Source organism: Dermacentor variabilis, chromosome 5 (assembly GCF_050947875.1).
Source record: "Dermacentor variabilis isolate Ectoservices chromosome 5, ASM5094787v1, whole genome shotgun sequence".
NCBI classification, from domain to species: Eukaryota; Metazoa; Arthropoda; class Arachnida; order Ixodida; family Ixodidae; genus Dermacentor; species Dermacentor variabilis.
The window spans coordinates 205,645,775-205,669,855 of record NC_134572.1 but is presented as its reverse complement, the minus strand read 5'-3'; the positions used below and the strand labels follow the sequence as shown (position 1 = coordinate 205,669,855).

General features: G+C 45.3%; 2 protein-coding genes across 3 annotated transcripts in view; both read right to left on the bottom strand.

Annotated features, from left to right (window-relative positions):
* The window catches only part of LOC142582118 (uncharacterized), a 34,870-nt gene extending 30,659 nt beyond the window's left edge, over positions 1–4,211 (bottom strand). Inside the window, exon 1 of the mRNA XM_075691518.1 lies at positions 3,460–4,211. Within this exon, the coding sequence (XP_075547633.1) occupies positions 3,460–4,170 (711 nt within the window). The 5' untranslated portion in view covers positions 4,171–4,211. The remainder of the gene's footprint in view (positions 1–3,459) is intronic.
* The window catches only part of LOC142583463 (NADH dehydrogenase [ubiquinone] 1 alpha subcomplex assembly factor 8-like), a 418,166-nt gene that overhangs the window by 174,256 nt on the left and 219,829 nt on the right, over positions 1–24,081 (bottom strand). The window lies entirely within an intron of this gene.

Sequence of the window (24,081 nt, the reverse complement as noted above, 5' to 3'; positions counted from 1 at the left end):
AACGAATAGCCTTCCTCTGGACAGACTCAATACAATTAATTTCACATTTTTTATATGGGCTCCATACGGAGGAAGCATATTCTAAAATTGGGCGAATCAGTGTTTTATATGCTACTAATTTAGTGTCCCTCGGAGCAGGAGACAACGTCCGGCGGATGTAACCAAGTTTTTTTAACGCTTTACTACAAATGTAATCTATATGTTTAGACCAAGACAAGGTGGGTGTAAAAATGACGCCTAAATATTTGTATTGAAAAACTCTTGTTAGTGGTACACCGTTGCATATATAATCATAACATACGGGCATGTGTCTGTGAGTAAAACACATTAGAACAGTTTTATCAAAATTTATGCTCATTTTCCAAGTCGCACACCAGTCACAAAATGAAGCAAAGGAATCTTTAAGGCGCTGACGATCAGCGAGTGAGTCAACTGGGCTGTACATAACACAATCATCTGCATAGAGGCGTATTTTAGAAGTAACATGGTCTGGAAGGTCGTTAATGAACAATAAGAATAGTAGAGGGCCAAGTACGGATCCCTGTGGGACTCCTGAGGTGACATCAACTACCGACGAATCCGCAGAATCATAGCACACGAATTGGGAACGCAAAGAAAGGAAACTGGAAATCCAAGACACTAACCGAGGGTTATTTAGAATATTATGGAGTTTCCAAAGCAATTTAGAATGTATTACAGTGTCAAAAGCTTTGCTAAAGTCAATGAAAATGGTGTCAATCTGATTACCTAAGTCGATGTAATGGGAAAGGTCATGAGTGAACTCCGTAAGTTGTGTTACAGTACTAAAACCGCGCCTGAAGCCATGCTGAAAGCTGTTCAATAGGTTATTATCTTCAAGGAACAGTATTATATGCTTATAGATTATGTGTTCTAGTATTTTACATGAGGTTGCAGTTAAAGAAATGGGCCTATAGTTAGATAAAAGCTGCCTGTCACCAGATTTATATAAAGGTAGTACTTTAGCTCTTTTCCAGGAAGAAGGCACAACGCCACTATTAAGGGACTTCCGACATATAATAAACAGATATTTAGATGTCCATTGCGAGAATCGTACTAAAAAGGAATTCGGAATTCCATCAGGGCCGGCTGGCTTTTTAGTATCTAGGTTTAGTATGAGATTCGAAACACCTTCTAGGCTAATGTTGATATCAATTGCATATGAATCGTTAGTTGCAAATGTTGAACGACTGGAATCATCCGAGGCGAATACTGACTGAAAATAAGTATTAAACGCTTCTGAAATCTCTAATGGATCGTTAACAACACTGTTGTTGATTTTAAAAGATGTGGAAGAAGAAGAGCCAGGAGATATGAAAGACCAGAATTTACGGGGGTTAGACTTGAGCAGTTTCGGCAACTGAACATGATAGAAGAAATTTTTGGCCGAGGTGGTTTTTTCTGGAGTTCATTTTTTACCTGAGCGTACAAAACGCATGCCTCAGGATTATTCGAGCGTTTAGTGCGAAGTCTACCAGCACGTCGCGATAAGTGCAGCAGTTCTCGGTTCATCCAGGGAAGGTTAATGTTTTTTTTCTTAGTTTTCAAAGGAACGAATCGATATATACATGATTTTACTATGCTTTCAAAACACGCCACGAGCGCATCAAGGTCACTAGATAGTCCAAGTGCCAAAAATGCGTCGAAATTATTGCATAGTTCATCCGTGATACGGACGTCATCAGCTCTGGAAAAGTCTCGAAACGTGGACAGCGTAAAACTTTGGTTATGCATTGGCCGGTTTACAGATAGAAAAACAGCATTGTGATCCGAGATACCATCAATTATTTCGTACTTGTAACCCGTCTTGGCAAAGTCAGTGCTGAGAAAAATCAAATCCAGTACTGCGTCACCACGTGTGGGACTGTGAACGACCTGCTTTAAGCCAAGGGATAACGATAATTCAACAAATTTCCTGTTTAATGCATTACCATGATCAAAAAATGAGAGTGACGTCCAGTCGATTCCGGGAGCATTAAAATCACCCAGTACGACGAAATTTGAGGAAACTAAATTCTCTTGCAGTAAAAGTTGGTCCAGGTTCTCAAGAGTTTCCAACGAACTATTAGAGGGACGATAGAAAACGCATACGTTTAAGAATTGTTTACCGTAGTAAAGTCTCCAGCAGACTGATTCTATGTCTAGCGGAGAGAAGAGGACTTTGAATTTGAAATCACAGCGAAAAAGCAATGCAACTCCACCACCTCTTTGATTATGACGATCATTTCGCACGGTGACGTAACCTGGTGGTGTAAACTCCGAGTCATGAATACCCGCATGTAACCAAGTTTCGGTGATACCAATAATGTCAGGTGAATAGGACAAAACAAGCGCAAGAAAAAGGGGAAATTTATTAGCTATACTTCTAGCGTTGATGTTCATAATGGTAAGGTCTCTTTGGGCTGTAGAAGTTCAAGCTGTTGCTGACTGTGATGCGGGACCTGTTGTCTTAGAAAAGTTGCGACGATTAGAGATTTTTACAAGGGAGTTGGTGGAATCGCACCAGTTATACCGAATGTTGTCAATGAAAATATGGTCAAACCTAATCTTAACAGAAGACCCAATGTTGCGATGCTGACTGGACGCCTCCCATAGTTTCTTCCGAATTCCACGAACTCTGGGTGAAAAGTCATCAGAAAGCCTAAGTCCGGAATCGGTAAGCTTAAAACCATTCTTCAGCAAAGTAAGCTTGTCATTAAAATCAAGCATTTTCAAAATTACCGGGCGTGGATGGTCTTCACGAGCTCTTCCCAAACGATGGAGGCGTTCGATGCGAGGACATTGAATACCAAGACTCTGTTGAAATAATTCAGATATTTTAGAAAGAAGGGAATCGTGAGTTTCATCAACACTTTCTAATAAGCCATGTAAAATAATGTTGTTCCGCCTAGACCGATTTTCTAGATCTTCATTCTTTCCAGTCAACTCAGAGACTGAACGCTTCCGTGCACTTATTTCATTATGTAATTGACCATTTTCAGGCCGTGAAGCAGGGGTGGCCAATGCCTTTTCAACAGCGGAAATGCGCAATTCAAGTGCCTCGAAGCGCATACCAACAGAACTTTTTATCTCTGCAATGTCGCGAGCCATGTTCTTATTGTTAGTCAATATTTCAGTCAAAAGTTGTACAAGCACAGGATTATCGGGGTTCGACAATGCTTCCTCAACCACCGGCTCTCCAGTAGGATTAGAAGCCCTCGGCGAATTAGTAGAGCGGCTTGAATGGCCCAAAGAAGCGCGACCCTTTTTAGTAGATTTAGTCGACCGGGTTCCCGTAGTAGGTCCAGGGTTAAGCTCGATATCACCACTCAAGAGAAGGCGGTTGAGGGCCGTCAACATAACAGAGCATACATCATGAAAAAAAAGTGGCTGTGGGCAGCACAGCAACAGCAAAAAACGATCGTCGGACTTTAAACAATGAGCATTTTTGCGGTAACATACCTGCATAAGCAAGAAACAGCATTTAGGCGGCATTCCGTAGCTGTTGCCAAGCTGCCCACTGATGAGGGGAACCGCACACAGGGCTTTTAAACCCCGGCCTGATGATGTCGCTGAGCTGAGAGGGTTGCTGATTGGTTTGTCAGGAATGGCAACGTTGAGGGCGGTGTCTAGCGGCAGAGATGAGCGGATCGATGGCCCGCACCCATGACACACGTCGGCGATAGTGCAGACCTGCGCAGCTTCCTCGATCTCAGCCACGTGCAATTGCACCGGTGATGGTGCAGCCAGCCGCGTGAAGGCAGCAGCAGGGACGACGGTTCCGAGGAAAAGACTGGCAAACTGCATAAGCAAGAAACAGCATTTAGGCGGCATTCCGTAGCTGTTGCCAAGCTGCCCACTGATGAGGGGAACCGCACACAGGGCTTTTAAACCCCGGCCTGATGATGTCGCTGAGCTGAGAGGGTTGCTGATTGGTTTGTCAGGAATGGCAACGTTGAGGGCGGTGTCTAGCGGCAGAGATGAGCGGATCGATGGCCCGCACCCATGACACACGTCGGCGATAGTGCAGACCTGCGCAGCTTCCTCGATCTCAGCCACGTGCAATTGCACCGGTGATGGTGCAGCCAGCCGCGTGAAGGCAGCACCAGGGACGACGGTTCCGAGGAAAAGACTGGCAAACTGCATAAGCAAGAAACAGCATTTAGGCGGCATTCTGTAGCTGTTGCCAAGCTGCCCACTGATGAGGGGAACCGCACACAGGGCTTTTAAACACTTTTACACATATTTTACACTGCTGAGCCAAATGGAAACATGTGCCTGTTGGTATCGATCGCTCATGTTCTCTAAGGCGCTCGTTAACAAGCGGCCTCACTGCGCTACATAACCTTTGCCATATGACAAGGGAATCCTGTATACCACACCGACGCTGCAATCTACAAATTTCGCGTGGTTCTTTTGACAATCTGGTTTTTCTACTTGTTTTAGAAATATGGCTGCACAACATTGAGAGTTTCTGAGGACCGGAATACACTAGCGGAATTTTGGTATCTAGTGGCGACATTCTTTAGAATGTGAGCCATTCTGTGGCAATACGGCACAACTTCATGCTTCTTCTTTTGTGTAATACAGTTACTTTTGTGGCGCTTTCCTTTCAGTTTCTGAAGCAATACCTCTGAGACTGACGTCACCACCACAGTTCGGTAACCAGCAGCCTGCAGCCTATATAACTGTGCAATAAAACTCAAGTTCGCAGAGTGATGACAAGATTTCATTACCGAAGATTCTAGACACATCAATGCAATTGGCGCGTTTCACAGTCTTTGAGTGCGCAGACACGTAAGGCAAAAGTTCCTTACGTGCACGTGGCGTGTACTTCCAACAGGCGTGACCTGTTTTTAAAGATAGCTGCAAACTTAAAAACTGCAATTTACGGTCCCTGGATAGCTCATGTGTGAAAGTTAAACCTTTGCCACTGTCATTGAACAGAGTTAAAATGAACTCGTCCGGGCTACCCTCTTTGGTTAGCAGGCACCATCACGCGCCGTATTAGTTCTGTCACGTATACTGTGCGGGTGAATTACGAAGAACCTTTTGTGCATGCCGACCATATCGTTTCAGCTAAGCGCCCGGATTGCCAGCCAGCCAGAACTTCCCATTCAGTCCTACAAATTCCAGGACGGCTCGATCAAGAAGACCCCACGGCGGCCCGAGAAATGGCAGCCCTTCCAGACCATCAACAGGGCGACGATCAGACACTGCAAGAGCAATCTTCACATGAGCCCCAGCATCGGGGCGCCTTCAAGATCACCAGGTGATATCCGGCCCCGAGACCTCGGAGCAGGTTCCAGTGCAGTCTACTCCTGAGACCTTAAGGCGTAGTACACGAACACGCAAGCTGGGTGATTCCACGAGAGATCAACACGGGTCAAAAATTTCATATTTTAGATTTCATTGAATATTTTATATTTTATACGCATATCACCAGGTAGCACTAAAGTGAACGTGGCTTCATTGCCAAATGAATATTTCAGGAGGAAAAAATTACGAGATTCTTCAGTGTGGAGGTGCCTATTTAATGCACAAGGCATTTTCACAAATTCACAACGATGTGAAATACAATATGTTACAGCTACAAAGAATACATGCTTGTGTGTAAAACTTAGACGTAAAGAAGGGTCAGCTAGCACTGTTTCAGGCTTCCGTGCAAAACGGAAGTGTTTTTAAAAAATTGCTTAATTTGCTACAATCTTCAAAAGTTGCTATATTTACGATTTTTTATCAACTAAAGCAATACATTTAGCCATTTGAAATTTGCTGGACTGCGAGACCTTAACCTATTCAACAATTGTGCTGAATATTCTTGCTGTATCACAAATTACCATTTCTACAATTCGCCTAAAATTTGAAGTTTTGACAAAAATGAATGCTATATTAAAACGAAAATAAAAAAACCCCATCGTAAATTTTTCTCAAAATCTCGTAAACAACTATTCACAGGCACGTGAAAAAGAATATTAAACAACATGTTGCATTATTTTCTTTGTAATCACAGTACAGGTGGTAGAAATGAGAGCTTTGCCACAATGCAGCAAGGTGCTAAGAAAAAGGGACATGAGGGTAAAAACAGCGTGCATAAGGCTCTGACTTGCCTAAACTTGACCGTAATGGCGACGTAAAGGCAGTTTTGGTAAACTATATTTATTTCAGCCACGCTTTTCAAAAATGTCTGAATTTCCGACATAAATTCGTGAAGTCATACCTCTCCTCGGCCATCATTGGCGCCCATATTTAGTTCAGGCTTTCAGATGCAGCTGCTGTAAAAATCGTCTCTTTTGATCGAGTTGATAGAGTGTAGAAGAATGGGAAGCGAATCCACGGGAGGCGATGAATTCTTAGCGGAAGAATACGAACTGGGAGGTAGACAGGAGTGCCTACATCCACTTGAAACTTTGCCTCACGTTCATCAGCAGAAGTCGGATTCGCGATGAAGGAACTTTCGCCCGGTGCTAAAGCAAATTCAACTCGGTGGCACTGCAAGGTCCAAACCTTACTTCGTATAGTGCAAGCGCCATTTGGACCCCTCAGGTACCAAATGCGGCATGTGCTCCGAATGGTTCGCCAAATTTATGGAAACCTATGACATGTGCTCTTCGTACCAAAAGCGAATGCGCTTCTTTACTCTACTGCGAAGCCAGCTGGAGCACCGAAAAGTTCAAGCTCTCATTCCAGATTTGTCAGCCTACATGACATACAAATCCCGATGTTGGCGCGAGAAACGTGGAATATGGTCAACACCAGACGCACCTGAGTGAACACGGTTGAACCAACAGACGTTTAGACCACTGTGCAATATTATACCAAAGACGATCATGGATGTGCTCGGCAGAGTCCCAACTAAAAAGGACGTAGTATCTGTTTCGATTGATGGAAACAAACAGTATGCTGCCAAGAGATTCATGACCCGCTCGGTACGGGAGACATATGGTCTCTTTAAGGAAGCCAATCCGGATACATCTATTGGGCTCTCAAAGCTTTATTCTCTCCGGCCGAAATGGGTTCTTCTTACTCCACAACAAGAAGTGTACCTTTGCATGTATTGCGCCAACGCCACATAGTGTGTTTCCGTGCTAGAAGAGCTCATTGAAGGTGCCTACACAATTACCCACCTCCAAGAACTATGTATTTGCACCTCGCCCATGACCGATTCTTTCCTGGACGATTGTGATTATTGTGCAAATAAGAATTCTTTTTTGGGAATCACTTTGGGAATCACTACAACTTTGGGAATCCCTGAAGAGACAGAGGTAAACAATGTGGTATGGGAAAATGGCGACCTCGTCAAAAAGACAGCACAGGCTACTACCTTTCTCCAGGAGCTTGGTGCATGGCTTGTCAAGTGGATCACCCATGATTATATAAGGGCATTCAAGCATCAGCAATACACGACGCCAAACGGAATCAACAGCACGGATCCCTTGTCTTTACTTTGCAGAGAATTGGACAGCTGTTGTACCGAATGACGTACAATCATACCATCGGCACAAAAAAAAAACAGGCCTCGCTATTTACGTGTGTCGTCACGAGTAGCGGATCCACTCAATATTTTGCGGTTCTCAGTGATGACGTATGTCATGATGCTGCACACGCTTGCTTTGCGCTGGAAAAAATCTATGAGTGCATGAAGGAAGAACTTCAGCTTGGCAAACATGCTACATACGTGTCTGACGGCGCCAGTAGCCATTTCGAAAACAAATATCAGCTTTAGCAGCCGTCACAGAAGGAGCACACATCAACAAAGTAGCTTTTTTCAGCCACAGGACATGACAAAAACGCTTGCGATGGTGTTGGTGGCTTAGTAAAGCACCAAGCCTCGCTGTACAATCTCGGAGCAGACAGCACTACAGTCATTAGGTCAGCCTCTTAAATGGTGCCGCAGATGGCCGCAACGCTTAAAAACGTAAAACTGCTCTATGCAGATGTGGATGATGTAGAGAACTTTCGCCGCCTCAAAAGGAACCAGTGGAAATCTTTGCCACGTGTTCCGGGCATACGGTTATGGCGCATTTGGTTAAGCGAGCCTGACGCCACCAATTTCGATCGCGTTGTATTAGTGTCTCGCACTGCTGCAGGTAATTGGAAGAAGGATCAAGCCTTTCTGAGCGTATACAGCGGGTATGCTCGAAGTTCCTTGTGCCCTCTCCCTGCCTCCATGCGGCATGTGCGGATCATCAACAAGTGTGCACTGACAGGTCAGTAAGTCAACAGGCAAGCAACTGTGCCACTGCGTATTGGATTCGCTCCATTAGAACTGCGTGATCTGGCCCTCTGGATCAGCTGGTCCTATAGAAAAATTCGGAAAGAGCTCCCAGTACTGCAGCGCTTCGTAAACTTAGGATGTGTTCTCAGCACGCTATCATTGTTTAGCATTCGTCAGTGGTGCTTCAACAACTATCCCATACATTGTATACCAGCAAGTTTGGCCGAGAGTTCATGTGGGCCTGCCAATACTTCAGTGATGAAATAAATGCTCTACTTGAGGCTTTGCACACAAGGAAATTTCCTCAAGAGTGCGCGGACCAGGTAATGTTTCACAAAAGATTCAAGTATCTGAGAGAGGAAGTCTCGTGCTCCTTTCCAGCTTTTCTAAGGAACTGTGAACTTTCCGATAAGTGGCGGTCCTTAGGGACTGTGAACTTTTGATTATATAGTATTCTAACAGTTCCTTTCTTTCTTTTTCTTCAGAGGCGGTAAAATAAGCAATCGCTGGAACTATCTGCCAGCTAACCATGCCTTAACGAACACCATCACCACTCCCACCAGCGCCTCTTATGTTGTATAGTGACGTTCATGTAATGACCAGTACGACATTTTTAGAGGCATTTACCTGCCGTACATTCTGTTACCTGTGTCATCATCACCATCATCAGCCTGGTTACGCCCACTGCAGGGCAAAGGCCTCTCCCATACTTCTCCAACAACCCCGGTCATGTACTAATTGTGGCCATTTATACAGAGTTAACTGTTGATTCTGTAGCACACAAAGAAATAAAAACCCTGCATTAACAGAAGTCACAAATTATCTACGCTGCAAGGCGCACGCACTTGCTGTTAAATAAAATGAGCCACGTAATGGTTACGCTGACGCTCGTTATTCCCATTCAAGCGAATAAGTAGTGTACTAAACGCACTTTTATGCAGAAGTATTAATTATAAGGTCAAAACTGGCTTTACGTCGCCATTACGGTCAAGTTTAGGCAAGTCGGAGTCTTATGCACGCTCTTTCTACCCCAATGTTCCTTTTCCTCAGCACCTTGCTGCATTCTGGCAAAACTCTCATTTCTACCACCTGTATTGTGATTACAAACAAAATAATGCAACATGTTTTTTTAATATTCTTTTTCACGTGCCTGTGAATAGCTGTTTACGAGATTTTGAGAAAAATTTACGATGGGTTTCTTTTTATCTTCATTCTTAAATAGCGTTCATTTTTGTCAAAACTTCAAATTTGAGGCGGATTGTAGAAATGGTAATTTGTGATACAGCAAGAATATTCAGCACAATTGTTAAATAGGTTAAGGTCTCCCAGTTCAGCAAATTTCAAAAGGCTACATGTATTGGTTTATTTGATAAAAAATCATAAATATAGCAACTTTTGAAGATTGTAGCAAATTAAGCAATTTTTTAAAAACACTTCCGTTTTGCACGAAAGCCTGAAACAGTGCTAGCTGACCCTTCTTTACGTCTAGGTTTTACACACAAGAATTTATTCTTTGTAGCTGTAACATATTGTATTTCACATCGTTGTGAATTTGTGAAAATGCCTTGTGCATTAAATAGGCACCTCCACACTGAAGAATCTCGTAATTTTTTCCTCCTAAAATATTCATTTGGCAATGAAGCCACGTTCACTTTAGTGCTACCTGGTGATATGCGCATAAAATATAAAATATTCAATGAAATCTAAAATATGAAATTCTTGACCAGTGTTGATCTCTCGTGGAATCACCCAGCTACTAGATAGACGGAGATACAATTAAAAAGAAAATTAAAGCTGGCAGAAGTGTTGTGACAGAATGACGTCAAGGTCACACCCCCTGTTCGTACCTAGATAAACAGCCAGCGTTTTGGGAATAAGGCCATTCCTATTCCTGCTATCTGAGTAGCGTATGTATGCATGCTACAGCAACAAGGGTTCCTTTTGGCGCCAGCGGCATTCTCTGTCCCCTTGCTGCAACTCTGCGACACCGGTTCCAACTGGAAGAAGACAAATACCTAATTATCTGGCAGTGGAATTGCGCCAGCTTCTTAAGGCGCAAGGCTGCTCTATTGCAGCTCATCAAAGCACAAGCGATAATGCCGCACGTCCTGCTCTTGCATGAAACACTTAGTGAGAAGGTAAATTTATCGGGCTACCGTTCGGTTAGCAAAAAAGGAGAAAATGGCAGAGGTATCGCCACATTCGTCAGGAAAGACACCTCTTTTCGGGAGCACGAAGTCAAAATTTATAACTCGGATAAGAAATCCGGTCTTGAGGCACAGTTAATTCAAATCATCCCCCACGGAAGAATCCGACGAAACATTTTCATTCTCAACTTGTACAGCTCTCGTTCCGCTCATAAGCATAATCTCCGGTCACTACTAAATAGGGTCGCAACCGCTGCGAAATCGCAGCCCTTAATAGTCGCAGGAGATTTCAACGCTCCCCACCCGACTTGGGGTTATGTAACACGAACAAAGAAAGGAGCCAACCTAGTTGCAGCGAGTACAGACCTAAACCTGACGCTGGTCTCGGACCCACGTTTCCCCACGAGGCTGGGAAACTCGGTCGCCAGAGACACGACCCCTGATCTCAGCTTCACTAGAAATGCTGTGGCCACGTGGTCCAACTTACAGGAGAACTTGGGGAGCGACCACTACATAACAGAACTCAGGATGGAAATAATAGCAGCTCCTCCCAAAACCTATAAATACACAGACTGGGACCTCTTTAGGAAAATAAGAGCTGAAGATGAGGCAGTATACGACACGTTCAGTGACCTGCTTGTACAGATACAAATGGATGTCGAGAAGGCCACCAAGGAAATAGTTACGGATGTTGATGCCCCAGGGATGGACGCAAGGTTAGCGCATCTCCTGGAAGCCAAGCGCTCTCTCCTCGAGAGATGGAAGACACAAAGACTCAATCGCAGGCTACGGAAAAAGATCGCGGAGCTCCATAAACTCATTGAGGAGCATTGCTGCGAACTTAATAAACAGCAATGGAGAGGCCTGCTCGGCAGCGGATGGAAAAATGCGCAAAGGAGGCAAATGGACCCTCTTTAAACAGCTCTTAGACGATGGACAATCCAAATGTAATCAGAGACTAGTCATAGACCGATTAATTAATAAGGAAAAAATGGAAGGCATCTCAGAGGCCTCCATATTTGGGAAACAAGCGAACAAATACCTTCCAATTGGCCAAAGCCCAGGTTCTCCCCTCCCTCAGTATGAGGGCGCGCCTGCCCCAGAGCTGGACGTCCCCTTCTCGGAAGCTGAGATCAGGGAAGTGCTGCACAATTTAAACGGAAGGTCTGCCCCAGGCCCGGACGGAGTTACAAACCGGCTCTTAAGAAATTTGGACGACAAAGCAATTCAAGCTTTACTGAAGGAGATAAATGAGGTATGGGAGGAGGGCGTTGTACCGGAGTGTTGGAAGAAGGCCACAGTGGTCTTAATCCCCAAGCCAGGTAAATCACCCAGCTTGGAGAACCTCCGTCCTATCTCCCTTACTTCTTGCATTAGCAAAGTAGCGGAACATGCAGTGCATAACAGGATATCCAGACATATTGAGCGCAACGAACTATTCCCGTACAATATGGTTGGTTTCAGGCCCTTGCTTTCAACGCAGGATGTCATGCTCCTGCTCAAAACACAGATAATCGACTAAAGATTTAAAAGGGGTCCTCGCACTGGATCTATCCAAGGCATTCGATACAATTGCACATGACTATATCCTTCAGGAGATATCGGCCTTGAACTTAGGAGTTAAATTCTTCTCCTTCGTTGCATCCTTCCTCGAGAGCAGGACGGCGGCCATAAAGTTGAGGCAATCAGTCTCGGAATATTTCACACTCGGAAACAGGGGTACTCCCCAAGGGGCAGTTATCTCACCCCTTCTGTTTAATATAGCAATGCGCAATTTGTCAGAAAGCCTTGCAGCAATTTCTTACATAGGTCATGCATTATATGCTGACGATATTACAATCTGGTGTCCTGGAGGATCGGAGGCTACGGTCGAACAAGCTCTACAGGAGGCCCTGGATGTTACAGAGTCTTTCTTGAAAGGTACGGGACTGGCACTCTCGCCTGGAAAGTCGGAACTCCTGCTGTACAGACAGGCTAGACGAGGCTAGACGACCCCACTCGATCAGGTGCCCATTAGCGTTCGTACCAGAGATGGGCACACCATCCCGAGAGTAGACTCCATCAAAGTACTAAGGCTTTCAATAAACTCAAAGGGATGCAACGCTAAGACTATAGCCCAACTCACCACGAAAACTGAAAACATTATTAGATTAATTATGAGAGTGTCCAACAAGAAAGGTGGCATAGGCGAGGATATACTCCTTAGGGCTCACCATGCTTTCCTCATCAGCCATGTCATTTACATAGTCGCGGCCCTCAATTGGACGAAAACAGAAATGGAGAAATTAGACACGCTTATGCGCAAAAGTATCAAAAGGGTGATCGGCGTGCCAATCACGGCTAGTACAGAGAAACTCATGACATTGGGAGTACACAACACAACTTCGGAATTAATAGAAGCACAAAGATCAGCACAAATTATTAGATTATCAAACTCCAAAGCAGGCAGAAGACTTCTGGATGCGGCAGGCCTCCGTCCTAGCTTCAATCAGGAAAATATCACGCAACTTGATATTCAGACAAGGAACTCCTTTATTGTAGACCCTTTTCCAAGAAATGTCCACCCCCAGCACAATAAAGGTCGAAGGTTAGCGAGGGCTACAACTTTCTTAAAGAACATATCCGGAACGGAGACCTTTGTGGACGCGGCGCGACACGGCAGTGCCAACAAGTTCTCCTTAGCCATAGTCGATGACAGGGGAGAACTCCTCTCGGCAGCCTCGCTGAAAAGCTCCTCGGTCGATGTGGCGGAACAGGCTGCTATAGCTCTCGGATTACTGGACTCAAAACGCACTACGGTGTACACGGACTCCCGAGCAGCTGTTAGAGCGTTCGCATCGGGATTGATAGCCAAAGAAGCAGCCAGGATTCTAAACGGCAAACACCCCTCTGACATTGTTCACCACATAGTCTGGTTCCCAGCTCACATGGGACCAGACGTACTACCGGGTCACCTGAACCCCAATGAGATAGCCCACGACCATGCGCGAGGTTTCGTATGCCGCGACGGGATGGTGTCTCGGGAGAGTTTGGGAGAGCACGTCCACAGTGATCCACTGCTTACTTTTCATGAAATCACCTCTCATTACAGAAGGAATAGGCAGAGTTTCCTTTCCCCCATCACAAGCTCAACAGGCCACAAGCTAGCACGCTTCGCATGCTCCAGACGGAGTCTTACCCCTCTAGGGGCTTTTTGAACATCCTCCACCCGGACATCGATCCACTCTGCCCAGATTGTGGCACTGAATTTAGCTCATTAAATCACATGCTGTGGCAGTGCCCTGTGTTACAGGATTTTAATACAGAAGAAGACTGGACGAAGGCCATCACAGACCCGAGAGAGGACGTCCAGCTCCTGGCTGTCCAGAGGGCCCGTGAACGAGCGGAGAGGCATGGCCTCTCTGTTCCGACATGGAACTAGCCAACGTCTGGGTAGGGACCTACAGGCCCCCGCTTAGCTCCTCAGGACCCCAATAAAATCGTTTGCTGCTGCTGCTACGTACATGACTTGGTTATCGGGGCACAGAACAAAGAAGAAGCGCAGCAAGTCGTTAGCGATTGTTTCAGTATCTTGAAAGAGGCAGGAATGCATCTAACAAAGTGGACGACAAATGATGGATACTTACGAATCTTTTATAATAGTAGAAACTTAAAGGTACAGTTCGATGTAGAAAAAGAAAAGAATATTCTTTGTCTCGTTTGTGATACCGACAAAGACATCTTAACGCCATCACTAACGAAGTTGCTTGAATCATTGAGGGAACAAAGGGTTACGAAGAGATAGATATTAAGCTTCGCCTCACTCATGTGGGATCCCTTTGGACTCTTAGCGCCGTTCGTGCTGGTAGTCAAGTTATTTATACAAAGGCTATGGTTAGAGAAATACGCCTGAGATACGCCACTTCCTGAGTCTCTTCTTATAGAGTGGACAGCGTGGACTAAAGGCCTCAGAACTGTTAATCAGCTAAAAGTTGAGAGACATTTTGGTCAAAGCCTCCTGGGAAAGAATGTGCAGGTTACAATCCACGCTTTTAGTGACACTAGCCCAGTTGCCTACGGCGCCGTGCTTTACCTTCAGATACGAGACTTCAAGGGAGCCGCAACAGTCCAGCTACTGCTAGCCAAGTCGAGAGTCGCACCTATGCAAAAGATAACTGTGCCAGGATTAGAACTGATGGGAGCCCTCGTTGCAGCTCGACTAAGTGCAACAGTGAAACGCGCCCTAAATCTATAGGAAATTGAAACAGTTTTGTGGACAGATTCCACGATCGTGACTCCTTGGCTCAGTTCAGCGAAACGCTGGCAACAGTTCGTAGCAAACAGAGTTAGAGATACTCGCCCTAACTGATGTGAACACATGGAGACACTGTCTGAGTGATCGAAATCCAGCCCATATACTGTCAAGAGAATCCACTGCGGAGCAACTCTTACAAAGTTCAATTTGGTGGAAATGACCAAAGTTTCTCTACACTTAAACGACAATCGACGAGCCCTGCTACACCGAAGATGCAGTCGAAATAGAAGACACTGCCTGTACAGCAGCAGCAATTCAGGATACAGTCGGCCCCGAAGAGGAAGCGACTGTGTTTGAAAGCAGCTGCTCGACCATTGCTTACAATTGTAAACATCAATGACTACAGCTCTTATAACTGACTGATGCATATAACTGCATAGATACGATTTGATAGAAATTGCAGGTACACAGGCACCAGAAAGAAGGAACCTTTAGATGCAACTGAAGTACAACAGGCTTAAATTTATTGGATACGTCGAACGCAAGATAAAGTATTTGGAGCGGATGTCAACAGAATAGACATTACACTCGAGCGGTTCAAACCATATCACGACGAATTAGAACGTCTTCGCTTGGGAGGTCCGCTTCAGTTCAGCAACCTCCGGGAAAATTCGAAGCACCTCATTCTGCTTCCTGCGTCAGACACATTCACAAAGTTGTTGGTCAAGAAGGAACACCAACGACTTTTACATACTGGACACTGTTTTTTTTTTTACTGAACTGAGAGAAAACATTTGGATACTGAGAGCCAGGCAGGTTCTAAAGAAAGTCATTCACGAATGCAGAGTCTGCCGGCGATATTCCTGCAAGCAATACTCGGAGTCCTTCGCGCCTGTGACAGCTCAACGAGTTCAGCCCTCTCCACATCTCGAAGTCAGTGGTATCGATTTTGCCGGACCGCTTTTACACAAAAATAAAGGGGGACCAACGAAGAAGTGCTACGTACTCATCTTCACGTGTCCAGTCGTCAGAGCGGTTCATCTGGAGCTTTTCACCAGTCACTACAAGAGAACTTCAATTTGGCCTAGTTGGTGTTTACTGCATACTGTATTGACCGCAAATAAAGAAGGGAACAGCGAGATAAAACACATAAACAACACGGGCGGCAACTTTCAACTGTGTTATTCACGGCAGCGCGTGAGCATATATAGACGTATTGAACATGCGCAGAACGCAGCAAACAAGAACATTCATCAGCATAGCGTGGCAACCAATTAAAAAAATCTATTTGCGATTGAAACAACCTAATGGAGATGTTACTAACACAGTCTTGGTCATTACTTTTTATTTGATGAGCCTCCATGAGTTCGCGTGCAGTCTGGTCCTGACTTCTCCCCAGAATCTTTATCTCCTTAAAAAGGCGTGCACAGTGACAGGTATTGCAGTGCACTGGCAAGTGCGCTAATTCATCATTCGTTAACTTTTATTCATATTCCCTGGCTCGATCATTCAGGCACCGTCCTATCTGCCCTATGTAGGACTTGCAACTCGCCAGCGGGATTTCGTACACAACTCCTGCATTGCATTTTGCATACGACTTGGTGTGGTTCTTGCCACAGCCTTGGCTTCCTTTAGCATCACGGGAGGTGCGGGAGTAGAGCCGCGCCAGGTTAAAAGAGGCTGGAAAGACAAGGGGGACTTCAAACCTGCCTGCCACCTTCCTTAGGTTGGCCTACGTACACTTCTCCGCAGCAGAAAGGGAAGACATATACGACGCCATGCAGTTCAATTTTTCCTTATATTCTCATAGCTTGTCGTTTAGGCATCTATCTGTATGCCTTATATATACTGCCGCAAGTGAAATGGATGCGATATACGACACATTGCAGTTCAATATTTGCTTGGGTTCCCTTAGCCTGGCATTGAGTCATCTGCCTCTCTACCCTATGTATACATCTTGCAGTTCCATTTTTCCTTGTGTTCCCTTAGCCTGTCATTCGGGCATCTACCTGTCTGTCCTATCTACACTTTGCCGCAAGAGAAAAGGAAGCGAAATACGACACCATGAAGTTCGATTTATTCCTGGTGTTCCCTTAACCTGCCATTGAGGCATCCGCCTGTCTGCCCGTACACTTCGCCGTAAGAGAAAGGGAAGCGATATACGACATGTTGGAGGTCGGTTTTTTCTTGTGTTTCCTGAGCCTGTTATTCAGGCACCTGCCCCTCTGCCCCATTTACATTTTGCCGAAAAATAAAGGGAACCGATAAACGACACCTGGCATTTAAAATTTTTTGTGTACCCTTAGCCTGTCATTGAGGCCTCTGCCTGTGTGCCCTATGTACCATTTGCCGCAAAAGAAAGAGAAGAGATATACTACACCACGCAGTTAAATTTTTCCTTGTGTTCCCTTAGCCTGTCATTGAGGCATCTGCCTCTCTGCCCTATGTGAACTTCGCCGCAAGACAAAGGGAAGCGATATGCAACACCTTGCAGGACAATTTTTTCTTTTGTTTCCTCAGGCTGTCAGTGAGACACCTGTCTGTCTGTCCTATGTACACCTTGCCGCACGAGAAAGAGAAGCCATATATGATACCTTGCAGTTCATTTTTTTTTTTTTGCTTTTATTATTTAGCCTGTAATTGTGGCATCTACCTGTCTGCCCTATAGACACTTAGCCGCACGAGAAAATGAAACCGATATACCACATCTTACAGGTCGATTATTCCTTGTGATTGCTTTGCCTGTCATTCAGGCAGGCAAAGCGACGATAGTGTACATAGGCCTGCCTGCCCTATGTACACCTTGCCGCAAGTGAAAGGGGGGCCGCTATACGAAATCTTGCAGTTCAATTTTTGCATGTGTTCGCTTAGCCTGTCACTGAGGCATCTGCCTTTCATCCCTATGTACATTTTGCCACAAGAGAAAGGGAAGCGATATACGAACCCTTGCAATGCACATTTTAATTGTGCTTTCTTAGCCTGTCATGGAGGCATCTGGCTTTGTGTCCTATGTAGACTTTTCCGCAAGAGAAAGAGATGCGATATACGACACCATGCAGTTCTATTTTTCCTTGTGTTCCCTTAACCCATCATTTAGGCATCTGCCCGTTTGACCTATGTACAATTTGCTGTATGAGAAAGGGAAGCCGATGTACGACACCTTGCCGTTCAATTTTGCATGTGTTCGCTTAGCCTGTTACTGAGGTGTCTGCCTGTCTGGCCTATCTACACTTTGCCGCAGGAGAAACGGAAGCGATATCTGTTTAAGGCTAGTAGCGCCGCTCAGGACGAGCAAAAAATGAAAGAGGTAGGGGTAATCAAAGGGAGCGGAAAACAGGGTGAGCGCTAACTTCCAACTGAGGTTTATTTCGTGACACAAGACTACTTATACATTCGCAAACCCTGTGACATGGTTTGCGAATGTATAAGTAGTTTTGTGTGTCACATGGTTTACGAATGTATAAGTAGTCTTGTGTCACGAAATAAACCTCAGTTGGAAGTTAGCCCTCACCCTGTTTTCCGCTCCCTTTGATTACCCCTACCTCTTTCCTTTTTTGCTCGTCCTGAGCGGCGCTACTAGCCTTAAACAGTTATGACATACCAACTCGCCCAAACTGCCACGCTTTTGAAGCGATATACGACACGTTCTAGGTAAATTTTGCCTTGTGTCTCCTTAGCCTGTGATTGAGGCACCTGGCTGTCTGCCCTATGTACACGTCGCCTTAAAAGAAAGGGAACCGATATACGAGTCCTTTTTGTACCCTTAGGCTGTCATTGAGGTGTCTCCCTGGGTGTCCTATGTACACTTTGTCGCAAGAGAAAGGGAAGCGACATACGACATCTTGCAGTTAAAGTTTTCCTTGTGTTCTCTTAGCCTGTCAGTAAGGCATCTGCCTGCGAGTCTTATGTGCATTTTGCTACAAGAGAATGGGAAGCGATATACGACACCATTGTAGTTAAATTTTTCCTTGGGTTCCCTTAGCCTGTCATTGAGCCATCTGACTGTCTGTCCTATGTACACTTTGCCGCACGAGAAACGGAAGCCATATATGACACCTTGTAGTTCATTTTTTGCTTTTGTTACTTAACCTGTCATTGTGCCATATGCACGTCTACCCTACGCACACTTTGCCGCACGAGAAAGGGAAACCGATATATGACACTTTGCAGTTTTTTTTTTATTCAGATACCCTAAAGGCCCTTGCGGGCATTACATAAGGGTGGGGGTTAACAACACGATATTCCAAACAAAATTAGGGGGGAAAGGCAATATAGAACACCGTGGTAAAGAGAACCGAATACAAGAAGAAAATATAAAAAAGAAAAAAGGAAAGAAAGAAATGCATACATGATAAAAAAACGAAAAGAAACGCCACTCGGTACAAAGCATGTAGATACACTTACAATGCGTCAAAGGCATAAAATTCTGCATTTACTCAACATGCGTAAACTGCACTTCAAATTACTTACAAATTAGTCATGATCATGTATAGAAGCAATTTCTTTTGGCAGCTTGTTCCAGTGATAAATAGCAACAAAGAGCGGTGATTGTCGCAGGAGATTCATACGCGCGAACATGGGACGCACTTTGAAGCGATGGTCGAGGGGGGCGTAATTTTTTCTGGTGGTTTCATATGGGATGCTGTAAAGGATGACGGGGTATGATACAATCTGCGGAAGTGGGAAAGCAGTGCTAACAGTCGTCGTGTTTCTAGGGACGGTAATTGGACGGACTCTTTCATAGCCGTGATGCTGGATGTTCTAGAGTTGGTTTTAGTGATGAAACGTGCTGCTTTATTTTGTAAAGATTCCAGCTTGTTTATTAGGTAAGTCTGATTTGGCTTCCATATTATGGAAGCGTATTCGATCTTTGAGCGAACTAGAGCTGTGTAAGCTAATAATTTAGTTGACTGATTTGCTAAATAAAAGTTTCGCCTGATGAAGCCAAGTGTGTTATTTAATTGCTTTCGAAATTATTTCATCAATGTGATCATTCCATGCAAGGTTTGAAGTTAAATGGACGCCCAAGTATTTTAATGTAGACACATTCTCTATGCACATGTTGTACACAAAATATGAACTTATTGAATGTTACTGGCTCTGGTAAATGCCATTGTTCTTCTTTTAGAAACAGTGATTTCCATTTACCATCGATCGCGCCAAAGTGAAATTTTCTTTAGGTCGGCCTGTAAAATATCACTATCTTGAGAGGTGATCATTTTGTCTGTAAAGAAGGCAGTCATCTGGAAACAACCGAACTGTTGAGATCAGGTTGTTACTGATGTCATTAATGTAAATTAGGAATAAGATTGTCAGATTTTTGCTTGCGTTCGCTTAGCTGTCAGCCCTATGTACGTTTTGCCACGAGAGAAAGGGAAGCGATATACGAACCCTTGGAATTCACTTCTTTGTGTTCCCTCAGCCTGTCATTGAGGCATCTGCCTGTCTACCCTGTGCACACTTTCACATAAAAGAAGGGGAACCGATATAGGACACCTTGACGCTTAATTTTTGTTGGGTTCTCTTAGCATGTCATTGAGGCATCTACATGTGTGCCTTACGTACACGTTGCCGCAAGAGAAAGGGACGCTATATACGACACCGTGCAGTTAAATTTTTCCTTGTCTTCCCTGAGCCTGTGATTAGGCATCTGCCGATCTGCCTTATGTGCAATTTGCCGTCCGAGAAAGGGAAGCGATATACGACAGCTTGCACTTCAATTTTTCCTTGTGTTCCCTTAGCCTGTCTTTGAGACATCCGCCGGTCTGCCCTGTGTACAATTTGCCGCATTAGGAAGGAAAACGATATACGACATCTTGCAGGTATATTTTTTCTTTTGTGTTTGTTTCCTTAGCCTGTCACTGATGCACCTGCCTATCTGTCCTATGTACATTTTGCCACAAGAGAAAGGGAAGCGATATACGAACCCTTGCAATTCACTTTTTCATTGTGTGCCCTTAGCCTATCATTGAGGCATCTGCACTGCGTCCTATGTACACTTTGCCGCACGGGAAAAGAAAACGATATACGACAGCTTGCAGTACAATTTTTCCTTATGTACCCTTAGCCTGTCTTTGAGACAACCGCCGGTCTGCCCTATCTACAATTTGCCGCATTAGAAAGGGAAGCGATATACGAGACTGTAGAGTTAAATTTTTCCTTGTGTCCATTTAGGCTGTTATTGAGGCATCTGCCTGAAAGCCCTATGTACATTTTGCCACAAGAGAAAGGGAAGCGATACACGAACCCTTGCAGTTCACTTTTTAATTGTGTTCCCTTAGGCTGTCTTTGAGGCATCTGCCTGTATGCCCTATCTGCAATTTCCCGCACGAGAAAGGGAAGCGATATGCGACTGCTTGCCGTTCAATTTTTCCTTGTGTTCCCTTAGCCTTTCGTTGAGGCATCTGCGTGTCTGCCCTATGTACACTTTGCCGCACGAGAAAGAGAAGCCTATGTACGAATCCTTGCAATTCACTTTTTAATTGTGTTCCCTTAACCTGTCATTGAGGCATCTGCCTGAGTGTCCTATGTAGACTTTTCCGCAAGAGAAAGAGAAGCGATATACGACACCGTGCAGCTCTATTTTTCATTGTGTTCCCTTAACCCGTGATTGAGGCATCTGCCTGTCTTACCTACGTACGCTCTGCCGCAAGAGAAAGGGAAACCGATTTACGACATCTGGCAGGCCAATTTTGTCTTTTGTTTCCTTAGCCTGTCATAGAGGCACCTGCCAGTCTGTCAGATGTGCACTTTGCCGCACGAGGAAGGGAAACCGACCTACGACTCCTTGCAGTTGAATTTTTGCTTGTGTTAGATTAGCCTGTCACTGAGGCATCTGCCACGTGAGGAAATTGTGGTAGCTCAAAAAAGAACCAACTGCTTCGTTTGAGGTGAACCAAACCAGTAAACTATATTTCGATAATGATGCCCGTTGCCGAGTGAGTTCGGAGGAGCACAGGGTTGCCCGTTGACGAAAAGAATGACGCTAAAGTTGGCAGTTTCTTCATACTCCCCCCGGAATGAGCTTCAGGTCATTCGTCCATGTATTCCATGGGGTAGAGCAGTCGAATCGGTCTTCTCAATGTGGTTCCATTAGGCATGCGCATCTTGCAAGCTCTGATTCGTCCATCTCGTCCGAGAAGCACTTCTGCCACTTCTCCAGTTTTCCAGAGTTGCCTCGGTAGATAGTGTTCATGAACTAAAACGAGAGTTTCTTTCTTCAGTGCGCTTGACGAATTTGGAACAGCGAAATCTGCTGTCCGGAGACTCCTCAGGTACTCCTTTTGCCAGCGATGCCAAAATTGGTCGACCATCTTTTGTCGGTAGTGCCAGCGACGAGTGAGTTGACCAGGGGGCTGAGCCACCTCTGTAGTGAAACCACTGTCAGGAAGAGTGGTCAGTCGCTTTCCCACTAGAACATGCGATGGTGCTAGCGGTTCGGGTTCGCTCGCCTCCGTGTAGACGTAGGTCAAGGTTCTAGAGTTGATGACAGCTTCGATATCAGTTAGGATTGTTATGAGCTCCTCGAAGTTGCAGTAGCCGTTTTCCTAGACCTTCTTCAACAATGTTTTCACGGACCGGAATGTTCTTTCCCAGAATACTCCCCACCAAGCAGCTTTCTCAGCTATAAATTTCCAGCGGATCTGGTGGCTTGTGAATAAGTTGTCAATTTCTTCTCTTATTGTTGTTCATAGTCGCCTTAGATACCTAGAAGCGCGCTGGAATGTCCTGGCGTTGTCAGAAAATAACACTCGACAAACTCCTCTTCTCGAGATAAATCTTCGGAACACCATCAGGAAATTTGAGGTGGACATGTCGGTCACCAATTCAATGTGGATTGCCCTGGTCACTGCACATGTGAAAATCACGATGTAAGACTTCCGGTTATTTAATTGATCCTTTGTGTTCAGTGGGCCAGCAAAATCTACACCGGTAACATCAAAGGGTGGAGCTTGTGTCACCCTCTCACGAGGCAGAGGACCGACTGGCTCAGTAGAAGCTCAGCTGCTAAAACGGTTGCAAGTCACACATTTATTAAGCACTTTTTTCTTCATTTGCCTTCCTCGCACGATCCAGTACATTTCCCTCAATTCGGTAAGAGTCTCCTGCATGCGCCGGTATGCAGGAGACGGCGGTGGGCTGCGCTGATCGTTAGAGCTGTGGAGGGATGTCTCGACGGTAGGATAACAGGATGCTTCACGTTGTAGGACAGCTCGGCTGCACTGAGCCTGCCTCCCACTCTCAGCCCTCCATCGTCGCCGTAGATGACGCTGAGTTCACGTATCAGAGAATCGCTTGGCACGCGTGTCAGGCGGCGAAGACACTGGAGTTCCTCATGGTAGACCTCGAATTGTACTTGAAGAATCAAACAAGAATGTGCCTTCTGAACTTCCTCTGTCATAAAAGGTACCTCGTATTTTTTGCCTGGTGCCTGCAGTTGTGGAAAAATCATAAAACCCAGACTGTCACTCGAGCCAGTCTAGAGAGGGAGCTATATTTTTTGCAGAGGCAAGACAGATTCCTTTACAGAGACGTTGTGAACGCGAAGCGTTCTTCTTTCCTCCTCTGCGATGATCATGTCAGCGGTGCCTTCATGCCTTGGCCAGCAAGTAGATGGCTTCGAAAGCCAAGCAGGTCCATTCCACCAAAGTGCGCTCGACTTGAGTGCCTGAGGTGTGACTCCCCTTGTCAAAATGTCGGCGGGATTTTCGCTCCCAGAACACTGATTCCAGATGTCTGGATCCGATCGCTGCTGGATTTCCAACACTCTCTTGGCGACAAAGGTGTCCATTGTTGGGCGGGACTTCGCACCTAATGCCACGCAATAGATGAATCAGTCCACAGATACCATTTGGCTATTGGAAGGCTCAGTGACCACTCCAAATATTCCCTCGGTCGAGCACCTATCACCGTGTCCATCAATTCTAGTCTTGGAAGAGAAATTCTCTTAATTGGTGCTACTCGGGACTTTGAGAGGACCAGAGTAACCTTTGCTTCCTTGACCTGGAAGATCTGCAAATATACAACTGTGCCGTAAGCTTTGGGGCTGGCATCTGTGAAGACGTGTACTTCCTTCCAGCTATCGTTGGGTAAGCTACGATATCGTCTTGGCACTGTTATGTCCGTTAAATGGTGTAGCTGGATGTGCCACTGCGTCCAAGCTGCTTTGACTTCTTCAGGTAGAGGGGCGTCCCACTGAATACCCAATTCCCACAGTGTTTGAAACATCAACTTGGTTGTAACTGTGACCGGAGAAACGAAACCAAGTGGGTCATATATACGAGCCGATGTTGAAGCATGAATTGTTTGGTGTTGCTGTTTCGGTCTAGGAAATCTAAGATGGCCTCCATGGAAAATGCTAGGTGATCTCTGTCCTTATCCCACAAAAGTCCGAGGACCCGTGGGACACTTGTTGTGGGGCATTCCACGTCGCCAAGGGCGCATCCGGTTCCTTCGTCGTTGAACAGCTGTCGCAGCTTCTTGGA